Genomic DNA, 12,555 nt, shown 5'->3' on the forward strand with positions numbered 1-12,555 from the left:
TAAATGGCTTAATGTATGCAAAGTGCTTAGAACAGTAACCTGGCCATAAGTCTTAGCTATAATTACTACTTAAGCTGTACATATGCAATTTTCTTTGTAGTGCATCATACATTACTGCCTTATAATTGTCAAACTTATAATTTTGAATGGCTAAATGATATTCTGTGAAATGGGTATACGCCATAGTTTATCTACCCATTCAGATAATTCTCAAAAGGGAACTTAGGATTTTAATAGTTTCAACACACTGTATTACTAACTACCCTAACTTATCGACCAAATATAAATAACAATGATTTGCATTTGAAGGGAATAGAAATGACTCACTTCCAAAATTGGTTTGTATTACATAATTTCCAAAATGATGTATCTGTTTATCTATTTTTTGAGACGGAGTCTCACTGTCACCCAGGCTGGAGTGCAGTGACGCAATCTGAGCTCACTGCAGCCTCTGCCTCCTGGGTTCAAGTGATTCTCCTGCCTCCTGAGTAGCTGGGATTACAGGCACCCACCACTACACCTGGGTAATTTTTGTATCTTTAGTAGAGACGGAGTTTCACCATGTTGGCCAGGCTGGTTTCAAACTCCTGACCTCAGGTAATCCGCCCCGCTTGGCCTCCCAAAGTGCTGGGATTGCAGGCATGAGCTACCACACCTAGCTAAATTTCCAAACTTAAAAAATATATAAAACTTTTAACAAACCATGATCAGTGTGCACTTTCTTTAAAAAAAAAAAAAAAAAAAAGGCCGGGTGCGGTGGCTCAAGCCTGTAATCCCAGCACTTTGGGAGGCCGAGGCGGGCGGATCACGAGGTCAGGAGATCGAGACCATCCTGGCTAACACGGTGAAACCCCGTCTCTACTAAAAAATACAAAAAACTAGCCAGGCGAGGTGGCGGGCGCCTGTAGTCCCAGCTACTGGGGAGGCTGAGGGAGGAGAATGGCGTGAACCCGGGAGGCGGAGCTTGTAGTGAGCTGAGATCTGGCCACTGCACTCCAGCCCGGGCTACAGAGCGAGACTCCGTCTCAAAAAAAAAAAAAAAAAGAAGAAGTGTTTGTTTTTATTTTTTTTCAGATGGGCTCTGTCGCCCAAGCTGGACTGCAGTGATGCCATCACGGCTCACTGCAGCCTCAACCTCCCAGGGTCAAGCAATCCTCCCACCTCAGCCTACCGAGTAGCTAGGATTACAGGCGTGCGCCATCATACCCTGCTAATGTTTTATTTTTTTGCAGAGACAGGGTGTCATCATGTTGCTTAAGCTGGTTTTAAACTCCTGGATTCAAGTGATTCTCCCACCTCAGCCTCCCAAAGTACTGGGATTCCAGGAATGAGCCACCACTGCACCCAGCCCCTCAGTGTATACTTTCTGTAACTTATTGAGAGATGTCATGATCCTCATGTACCCCTTCAGGGTTTCTACACAGAAAAGAGAGAGACAAGAAACAGAGGGCTCGAACTCTCAGAAATAGGCCAAGATGGCATCATTAAGTCTGTGAATCAAGATAGGTTTTCTAAGTGGAAAGCAATACTAAATTTCTTGTAGGTGAAAACTAAAGGAAATACCAAGCATCTTTATTTTAGCAATTCTCTTAAGAATTAGAAAAATTAACTCATTTTTAAACATTTAAGTCTACCACACTCACCATCATGACTTACCAATTCTTTTTCAAAGCTCAATCCTATCTCAAAAAGCCACACACATTAATATTCTACCATCAAATCCAGTATCTCACCTCTTGGTCAAATGTAACTGCCGCTGATGCATTTATTTGTTCTGTCAAAGAATACTGTCTTGTTGCAACCATGGCGTCCTCACACACAGAGATTTTAAGAATGGAAAAACAAAATGCAATAGTTTGGTTCACCATCTCTTAACCAGGATAAAAGAAAACAAACTTCAGCATGACTGACATCAGGGAACACTCAGCCCTTCCTCACCACATAAACTCCCACACTTCTATGAGAGTTCCTGGCAAGGAACAGAGTATCTGTGATTTATTCCATAAGCAAAGTAAGTCCAAATGAAGGGAAAATAATTACACAAAAAGCATCTTTTTTTTTTTCTTTCTTTCTTTGAGACAGAGTCTCACTCTGTCACCCAGGCTGGAGTGCAGTGGCGCCATCTCGGCTCACTGCAAGCTCCGCCTCCCGGGTTCAAGTGATTCTCCTGCCTCAGCCTCCTGAGTAGCTGGGATAACAGGTGCCTGCCACTATACCTGGCTAATTTTTGTATTTTCAGTAGAAACAAGGTTTCACCATGTTGGCCAGGCTGGTCTCGAACTCCTGACCTCAAGTGATCCACCCACCTTGGCCTCCCAAAGTGCTGGGATTACAGGTGTGAGCCACCGCACCTGGCCTCACCAAAAGCATTTCTAAATCCTGTTTTAATAACAAATGATTAGTAAAAATGTAAAGTTCTATTTTGGTGAACCACATGTCACAGGTCTCTGCATGGAAAGGGGCAGATTGAAGAAACATCTGGGGCCCCAGACAGCTGCTACTGTATTTCACACAGGATGCCTATTCTTTTATAATAACCAGAGGCCTCTTTAGACCAGGCTTTCTAGAGGCTTAGTTGTTTTACCTAGAGCCTAGCCATGTCCTTTTTAAAAAGTGAAGGGTGTGTGGCAGTCACACCTCTAGAAATATTTTTTAGGGATTTCTTATAAATACCTTCCCTCTACTTCATTCAAAGGCCAGTATTCAGGAAAAGATACTTAATTACCATTGCCTTTTTTCTCTCTACAGGCACATTCCTAAATGTGTCCCCCAGGAACACCCTGGAGACTAAAGCCCGTGATTTTCCTCTAACAGATTATCAACAGGCGTCTCCCTGCAGGAGAGGAATTTCTGTCTCATTAGTGGTGAAAACTGCCTCCTTTGCCCCAGGCATCATTAGCCAGCAAGCCACAGAAGGTAACCTGCTTCTTCAAGAAGAAAAGGGTACTCAGGAGGCTGAGGGAGGAGAATCATTGCTTGAACCTGGCAGGTGGAGGTTGCAGTGAGCCGACTGCTGCATTGCCCTCCAGCCTGGACAACAAGAACAAAATTCCGCCTTAAAAAAAAAAAAAGGAAGAAAGAAAGAAAAGGGCACTGACCACAAAGCCATACCCCAAACTGGGAAACCGAAAGAAGCAGAGCTTTGATTTCATACTTCGGACATCCCCAGTCTGTAATCTACCGGGCTACACGTAAGATTAAATGTGTCTCCACGTTCACCCAGGCAATCTACTGCCTGCCCCGTGCCTACAGGAACCACAACCACTGCCTCCCTCGCAGATGCGTTTATTGAGCCCCTGCGCTGGGTCACACAGCAAAGGACACGACAGAAGTTGTCCCTGTCCCAGAGGAAAATAGGGCAAAGTCAGGCTTGGTCTCCTCCTGAGCCAGCTGGGGCATGAGATCTGAACGAGGACACCTTATGGAGAGCAGAACCCCTCTCTTTGCCAATACAAGGGTCTAGGTGTTAATTTTGTTGGAATTCAGAGACACTTAGGTCTGGAGATCTGTGCCAGACCCAGAACCAAAGGCCACCTAGGGAAGTGCTCTGAGATGAAGGCCTAAAATGACCTCCCATCACTCTCTCTATTCAGGGCTAGAGTTTCTTAATCCTTCTGGAGCTAAGCCAAAGCTAGTTGTCCCTCCTTCAAAAGTATAGGGTTAAGAAGCACAATTTTCCAGGGCGTATAGCTATGAAAACCATAGTATCTTAATGGATATCTAAGATTATTGTTAAAGGAGAGGAAGAGTAATGTCAGCAAATACATGTTGGAGTTGATGGCATTTTAATAAGCATGTGGATTGCTTGTAATGTAATTATAACATTTTTTAGTTAATAACTACAATTAAAATGACATATCAGATACTCTTTATAAAAATCTTCCTCTGGGCCGGGCGCGGTGGCTCAAGCCTGTAATCCCAGCACTTTGGGAGGCCGAGACGGGCGGATCACGAGGTCAGGAGATCGAGACCATCCTGGCTAATACGCTGAAACCCCGTCTCTACTAAAAATACAAAAACTAGCCGGGCGACGAGGCGGGCGCCTGTAGTCCCAGCTACTCGGGAGGCTGAGGCAGGAGAATGGCGTAAACCCAGGAGGCAGAGCTTGCAGTGAGCTGAGATCTGGCCACTGCATTCCAGTCCGGGCGACAGAGCGAGACTCCGTCTCAAAAAAAAAAAAAAAAAAAAAAAAAAAAAAAAAAAATCTTCCTCTGATGGGAGTTACAGAAATACAATAGAAGTCTTCGTAACCAAAGGCAGTTTAAGTAAAATGAAAAAGGCATAAGACTCTTTTCTATGCTTACAGTTTGTAATGCAAAAAACATTTAACTGGTTCACTTACTTGAGAATTTTTTTTTCATTTATGGGTCTAACTTTACTAATGTTATATATTATTATGTTCTCCTTTTCTTAGTCCTATATCCCTTAAAGCAGTGACTTCATCCGCTGTGTGAGAGCACATCAATGAGATCATAGCAGCTTTGCTGTTACAAGACAAAGACTTGGCGGTATTGAGTGGGTAAACACTTGCAGACACATACATACACGCCCTGGTTTCAATGGCATTTCCTAGTAATTCACTCCAACAGAAATCTCCACTCACAGCCAGGTGTCACAGCCCAAAGCTGTCTTTGTAATGGTGACCTCACCCTGGTATCACAGTGACTGTAAGGGAAAGAAAGCAGCTGCCACTTCCTGGTTCACTTTCAACACCAAGCTCTCCTGATTTTATGTGTTCATTCTTATTACTTCCTTTCCCTCCCGCCCTACCATATCCAATCCATCACATGTCAGGTCAGTTGAACCTCTAAGATATTTCTGAAATCCACCCACCTCTGTCCACCTCCACAGGTGGCTTAGACATCATTCTAGTCCAAGCCACCACCGTCCACCATCTAGATTACTGCAACAGCTTCCCGTTTTGTCTGTCCAATCTAGGTTAGGCCAGCTTCAAATCCATTCTCTACCCAAGAGCCATGGTGATCTCTGACAAATAAATTGGATCGTATCAACCCACTACTTTTATTTATTTATTTATCATTATTTATTTTGAGACGGAGTTTTGCTCTTGTTGCCCAGGCTGGAGTGCAATGGCACAGTCTCAGCTCACTGCAACCTCTGCCTCCCAGGTTCAAGCGATTCTCCTGCCTCAGCCTCCTGAGTAGCTGGGATTACAGGTGCCTGCCACCACGGCCGGCTAATTTTTGTATCTTTAGTAGAGCCCATGTTGGGCCAGGCTGGTCTCAAACTCCTGACCTCAAGTGATCCACCCACCTTGGCCTCCCAAAGGGCTGGGATTACAGGTGTGAGCCACCGTGCCTGGCCCCCACTGCTCTTAATTTTAGCAGTCAGTGGCTTCCCATTCCTCCTAAGCAAAGCCCCGCCTTCCTCTTCAGCCTCATCTTACACAAGCACTCCCCCACTTCCCAGGTATTCCTGCCTCAGGGCCTTTGCCCAGGCTGCTACTCCTCCACCAGGCCCCCTTCCTCCGCTCCTCACTAGAAAAATTCCTCTTCATTCTTCAGCTCTCTGCCTCAGAGAGGCTATCTGCAATCTCCTTCTTTAAATCATGTCCTTCCTGCCCTTTTCTTCTATAATATCCTGTCCTCTTTCTCCACAGTACTTACCACAATATATGATTATTTATTTGTGAGTTCATTTGTTTTTTTGTTTTTGTTTTTTGAGACAGAGTCTCACTCTATCACCCAGGCTAGAGTACAGTGGAGCAATCTCGACTCGCTGCAACCTCTGCCTCCCAGGTTCAAGTGATTATCCTGGCTCAGCCTCCCAAGTAGGCAAGATTACAGGCGCGTACCACCACACCTGGCTAATTTTTGTATTTTTAGGAGAGACAAGATTTCACCACGTTGGCCAGGCTGGTCTCGAACTCTTGACCTTACGTGATCCATCTGCCTCAGCCTCCCAAAGTGCTGGGATTACATGTCTATTTGTTTAATGCCTACTCCCCCACAAGGCTCTGGGCTTCCTGAAAGCAGGGATCATCCCTGTTTTCTTCACCATTGTTTACACTGTATATCCAGCACCTGGCACTTAGTAGGCAATAAAAAATACTGACTACAAGAATGGATGAGGCTGCCCACGGTGGCGCACACCTGTAATCCCAGCACTTCAAGAGGCTATAGCAGGAGGATTGCTTGAGCCCAGGAGTTTAAGCACAGCCTGTAACATAGTGAGATTCCATCTCTACAAAAACAAAAACAAAAAATAAAGTAGCTCGGTGTGGTGGCACACCCCTGTAGTCCCAGTTACTCGGGAAGCTGAGGGGGGAGGATTGCTTGAACTCAGGAGGTCGAGGCTGCAGTGAGCTATGATTATGTTACTGCACTCCATCCTGGGAAAGAGTGAGACCCTGTCTCCAAAAAAAAAAAAGAACTTTAGAAACAAGAAGATGGAAAAAAAGCAGGTAGAACTTTCTCCATACTAACTGAATGTGTTACAAATGAAATCATAAACAATACCATCAAAAAAAAAACCATGAGGGAATATCTTCCATGTCACCAAAACAGCTCTGAGGGACTCTCATCCTTTTTAGTCATTTGATTCCTTTGTTATAAGCAGTTTAGGGTTATTTATTCTAGAACCTACAGAGAATTCAGGCTTGAGCACTGAGCTATCTCAGTTTCCTACACTAGAGTGGGAGGGGACTGTGGCTTCATAAGACCTGGGGAGGTTTCCAGTAAGGCTCAATATTATCTTTAAGGGAAATTCCAAGAAAAGAAAAATTTAATCAGTAATAACATTACTCGAATTTTCCAACCTATTAAGCAAAACCTAAATGTTCTTAGGAAACCTAAAGGTATAAAAACAAACACCCATTGCTTATAATTTGTGAATTATGGACCTCTATGGTCATCTATGTCATTTTTCTGCATCCAACTCTCCCAGAAAAACAACTATCTAGCCCTTGCTTTTTTTTTTTAATAACCCACATTTCTGTTGGCAACTTATTTCATCATCTTATTAAACTTGCAGTTCTTCCAAGTATCTAACCCTTTATAATATCTACATCCTTTCATATGCAACCAAATTCTCTCTTGAGTTTTAATAGGTATAAGAACATGGCCCTTCATCACTCATGCTCTCTCTTCATGTGGGGAGGACTATCGCAATATTAAGTTTCATGGTGCTTAGTTACACAACGGCCTTCTAGTCACCAGGCTGCATAAATATTTGCCTAATCTATACTTAAGAAATTATTTCCCTAAATTTTCTTGCTCTTAGTATCCTAAAAAGGTTTTTCATTTTGATTTATATATACATAAATACATATATACACACATACACATACACACACACACACACACATATATATATATTTCTTTTTTTTTTGAGAGGGAGTTTTGTTCTTGTTGCCCAGGCTGGAGTGCAGAGTGATGCGATCTCAGCTCACTGCAACCTCCACCTCCTGGGTTCAAGCATTTCTCCTGCCTCAGCCTCCCGAGTAGCTGGGATTACAGGCACCCAGGCACCCACCACCATGTCCAGCTAATTTTTTGTGTTTTTAATAGAGACAGGGTTTCACCATGTTGGCCAGACTGGTCTCAAACTCCTAACCTCAGGTGATCCACCCGCCTTGGCCTCCTAAAGTGCTGAGATTACACGCGTGAGCCACTACGCCCAGCATATTTTTTTTTTTCTTTGAGACAGGCTCTCACTCTGTTGCCCAGGCTGGAGTGCAGGGGCCTGATCACAGTTCACCCTAACCTTTAAGTCTTGAGCTCAAATGATCTTCTCACCTCAGCCTCCGGAATAGCTGGGACTAAAGATGCCTGCCAACATGCCTGGCTATTTTTTTTTTTTTTTTGGTAGAGTTTGGGTCTCAAGTTACCCAGGCTGGTCTTGAACTCCTGAGCTCAAGTGATCCTCCTGCCTCGGCCTCCCAAAGTGCTAGGACTACAGGTAGGAACCACCACGTCTAGCCTCCTAAAAAGGTTTCTATCAGTCTAGGATCCCAAACTACATGAGACTAGAGAGTTGAGCAGAGAATCCCTCATATTGGTCACCCGATTCTACCTCTTCGATTCATGTCTGTTTTGCAGTCACAGTACTTGACCGATTCCCAGTTTCTGAGACCCACTGAGACCCCAGGTCCTTAGCAGATGTGTAAGTGCAAAGTCAATTCATTTCAATTTTTCCTAATGGGCCACACATTCTTCCCTATTAGATGTATCCTATTTATATGTTAGCCTCTGGTGTTTTAAAAGTGTATGTCATCACATCTTGACTCTAAATAAATGACACTGGGGTCTTATCAATAAAACAAATGGAAATATTTGCACAGTTAGCTTTTAACTCCTTGAGTTTCAGCTTCTGGACCCAAGATAAAAGTCATATTCTGTTGCAGCAATTCTTCTTTGCTAGAGATTAAGACAAAGACAGACAGACACACACACACACACACACACACACACACACACACACAGAGACCAAGATTTAGCTTTTGTTTCTTGTTTTTAATGTCTGAAATGGAGTCAAACCATTAATAACCAGTTCAAATGACTTTTCTAGCACAACTCATTTCCTCATTTCCTTCTGTTAAAATTCCACCTTTCACCGGGCACGGTGGCTCACGCCTGTAATCCAGCACTTTGGGAGGCCAAAGCAGGTGGATCACCTGAGGTCAGGAGTTCAAGACCAGCCTGACCAACATGGTGAAACCCCATCTCTACTAAAAATACAAAAATTAGCCAGATGTGGTGGCAGGAGCCTGAAATTCCAGCTACTCGGGAGGCTGAGGCAGGAGAATCGCAGAACCCGGAAGGCAGAGTTTGCAGTGAGCCGAGATCGCGCCACTGCACTCCAGCCTGGGGGAAAGAGCGAGATTCTGTCTCAAAAAAAAAAAAAAAAAAAAAAAAATTCCACCTTTCAATGCATATCTTATTCTTTAAATCTCAGCTATCTTGGGCACCAGGGCATCAGACAGCACCCTTGGCACCTTGGAAAGTCCCAGAAAGTTGTAGATGGAAAGTGAAAAGCTTGCAATTTAATCTACCCATAGAGATGCAAAGAAGCCTTCCTTTGAAGTTATTTTAAGAAAGAAAAAAAAAATCAATTAAGCACCATTTTCCTGGAAGTCAATACTGTGACTAGGTGGTAATTGATTCATATAATAGACAGGAATTATCGTGTAGGTTTAGGGTTACACTGGATAAAATGAGAAAAATGAAGATGCAGAGACTGAACTCTTCCTGAAAAAAGAGCTCAAGGAGGTTTCAATCTTTCACAAAGCAGTTACAGAACCTTTTCAATCACTTCTTGAATACACTGGCCCCATTAATCCAGGAACCCAGAAACATCTTACAAACATCAATTAAGTCTGGCAACATGCTTTATTTATAAATAGGGAAACTTGGCTGTTTAGGGACAGAGAAGCCCAACAATGAGTCAGGGCTGCTGTGGGCACTGGACCCAGGACTCTGGAATCTCCATCTCTGGCAGGGAGATGTGATCTACCTCTCAAGGGGATAAAATGTCCACATAAGAAACAGGTGGCAGAGAAGGAAGTGAATACACACTTGTTGGGATGGCGCAAGACAATGGATGGCCAACAGCACCCGTCTGAAGCTGGAAGGGAAGCTGACCCACCGCACCCAGTGTCATTTAATCAGAGGGAAGATCAGCATTGCTGCGGCCTCTCCTTAGCAAAAACACTGCTCACCTATGGCTTGTAAATTGATGCTGTGAGATACCCCACATCCATCCTCACGTCAAGGCTAGTTTTACCTGATTTGAGTTCAGAAATGCCTGTTCATCTTTGGCCAGGTAAGTGCATCATCAGATATTCCATTTGCAAGCCTACATGCTGAAATAGAACCCACCCCACAGTAAAGGGAGCCTCCGAGGACAAACCCTCTGGCTTTTCCTGTCTCCCTCACAAGGAAAAGTTAAAAGGCTATGTATATCTAAAACACACAAAGCGAATCAGTGTGCTTCCTAAACTGTAGGCTTTTGGTGCTGACTGGCCTGCATATTTAAGATCTAACAAAGTAACCAGCTAAGCTAATCGAGGCTAGCTTTGGTATACTAGATGAACATAATCAAACGTTCCTTTGGGTGAAGTACTGCCCTTTCCGAACACCTGTGAAAGGGAACAAGTAATTCGGTAATATCATGGAGTGAATGGTTTTTGCCCCGTTTTTACTGCGGAAGTGAAATACCCTGACACAATCTTTGGAAGCTACCAGGATTAGGACCAGAGAGAAGAACTCTACCAACTCCAAAAAGAAACAATGACCAGTTCTGCTCGGCCAAGGGCCCATCCGGGCTCCCTCCAACCCGGGGAAATATTTACTAATGTGGGGCCCAGGGCACACACCACACTGTTGTAACATTCTTTCTGGAGGGGCAAATTCTCTTCACCAACCCCCTAGGCAAGTAGGAGGTAGAAGGGGTTAACAGTCAGGTGACAGCCCGCATACGCCATTCCCCTCCCCCAACCTCCACCCGCCCTGCATTGTAAAGGCGTTGCCCCCGGGGTTAGCCTTTAGGGCAGGGGTGTCGGCTGGTTTCCTGCCTCCGGTTCATCTGCCCTGAGCCCTGGCCCAGTCATTCTGGGCTCGAAGTGTTCTTCCATTCAGTGAAATACCCAGGAGGCCTTCCACCCAAGCGAAGACGAGTATCAGACACGGACTACAACCCTAGTAAGAAGGCACCTGCCCATGTTTAGTTGGAATTCATCTCAAATTCACTTAGCGCTTACTGTGTGCCAGACGCGGAGGGGCGTCCTGCAGATTCAAAAGCGCCCCAGGCCGGGCGCGATGGCTCACGTCTGTAATCCCAACACTTTGGGAGGTCGAGGTGGGCGGATTACGTGAAGTCAGAAGTTCGAGACCAGCCTGGCCAACACGGTGAAACCCCGTCTCTACTAAAAATATAAAAAGTAGCCGGGCATGGTGGCGCACGCCTCTAGTCCCAGCTACTCGGGAGGCTGAGGCAGGAGAGTCGCTTGAACCCGGGAGGCGGAGGTTGCAGTGAGCCGAGATCGTGCCACTACACTCCAGCCTGGCGACACAGTAAGACTGTGCCTCAAAAAAAAAAAAAAAAAAAAAAAATTCCGGGCGTGGTGGTGCGCGCCTGTAATCCCAGCTACTCGGGAGGCTGAGGCAGGAGAATCACGTGAACCTGCGAGGCGAAGGTTGCAGTGAGCCGAGATCGTGCCATTGCCATTTGCACTCCAACCCGGGCGACAGAGACTCTGTTAAAAAAAAAAAAAGCGCCCCAGATACGGCCCCTTCTTCCAAAAAACCCCAAAGCTGGGAGAGCTGGGCGGGACAGCCGCAGAAGGGGAAGCCAGGTGAGAACACCAGCACTAGCCGAGGGCTCAGTCCCGAAAGGCCTTTCCTGCTGCTGCCCGGCTTACTCTCGAAGGGTCCAGCGCCCAGACCTCCCTGCCAGAGGGGTCCGCGCCCCCAGGCAGGGCCCTCCCCTCCCCGCCCGTACTCACTGCGTCTTCTTGCGGCCCTGATCGCGGTGCAGATGCCGCAGGTCCACCTCGGCGCGGCCCAGGAACTTGTCGAGGCCGAGTAGCGCGCGGTGCAGCACGGTGAGCTGCAAGGTGGCGGCGGCCGCGGGCCCGGAGGACAGCAGCGGCGGCAGCTCGAAGGTGGCCTCCTCGCGCCACACAGGCGCGCCCAGGCTGCGCTCCGACACCGAGGTGGCGTACTTCTCCTTGCCCACCTGGATCACCGCGTACGCGTCGCTCGTGCCTCCGGGGCCCTTGGCCCGCAGGCCCCGCGCCTGCAGCACCGTCACCTGCACGTGGGTTGGGGACCACACGGCCCCCAGGCCCCGGCCCGCCGAGGCCATTAGGGACATGGTGACGATAATGACCCAAACGCGAGGAGAAGATCGCCGCGACTGGCGGCCTCTACGGCCCGCCCCGGCAACCAGGCCACTTTAAGGCTTCCGGCCACACCTCCGCCAGACCACGCCCCTCACGGCCAAGGCCACGCCCCTGTCCGGGCCGCCTGCTCCACCTGCTGCGCCGCGCCGCGCCGCGCCGCGCCCCGCCCCGCTGGCCTCAGCAGAGCTGGCAGCTCGGGGCAGCCGGGCGCTGCAGACTGGGCTGGCGCGGCCAGGCAGGCGGGGGAATCACGTGGGCAGGGGCGGGTGCATCGAGAATCCGATCTGAGATGTGGTAGGTGACGGATGGGGTCGCCAGCTGCCAAAGGTCGCACGGCGGGAAGGAGCTGGCCGAAGCACTGACTTGGAAGTCAGACCTCATTTCCTGGGTCACATCGCCAGTCGTGGCCTTGCGCGGGTTACCTAACGTCAAGTCTCAATTTCTTCACCTGTCAGGCACCTCCTAGGATTGCTGTAAAAAATAATAATAATGCATTACAGTTCTTGGCCCAGTGCCTGGCTCATGGTGAGTTGTCAGTAAATAACCATGACCAGCACGTTGAGAGGCTGAGACGGGAGGCTCTCCTGAGCCCAGGAGTTCGAGACCAGCCTGGACAACATTGCCAGATCCCCGTCTCTACAAAAAAAATTAAAAATAATTAGATGGGAGTGGTGACAAGCGCCTGTGGTCTC

At 47.0% G+C, this 12,555-nt stretch overlaps 1 protein-coding gene across 4 annotated transcripts in view; it reads right to left on the bottom strand.

Annotated features, from left to right (window-relative positions):
- The window catches only part of RAB11FIP1 (RAB11 family interacting protein 1), a 43,138-nt gene extending 31,222 nt beyond the window's left edge, over positions 1 to 11,916 (bottom strand). For 2 of the 4 annotated variants that reach the window (XR_004441667.1, XR_004441668.1), the window contains exon 1: positions 11,465 to 11,914. Coding sequence is in view for 2 of the 4 variants with exons in the window: in XM_033230959.1 (XP_033086850.1) it covers positions 11,465 to 11,835 (371 nt within the window). In the remaining 2 variants the exon portion in view is untranslated. Of the gene's footprint in view, positions 1 to 11,464 lie in introns of all 4 variants that reach the window. The other 2 variants (XM_033230959.1, XM_033230950.1) reach the window with 2 other exon arrangements.
- Between the last annotated feature and the right edge of the window lie 639 nt (positions 11,917 to 12,555).

This window comes from Trachypithecus francoisi, unplaced genomic scaffold (assembly GCF_009764315.1).
Source record: "Trachypithecus francoisi isolate TF-2019V2 unplaced genomic scaffold, Tfra_2.0 Contig01440, whole genome shotgun sequence".
Taxonomy (NCBI): domain Eukaryota; kingdom Metazoa; phylum Chordata; class Mammalia; order Primates; family Cercopithecidae; genus Trachypithecus; species Trachypithecus francoisi.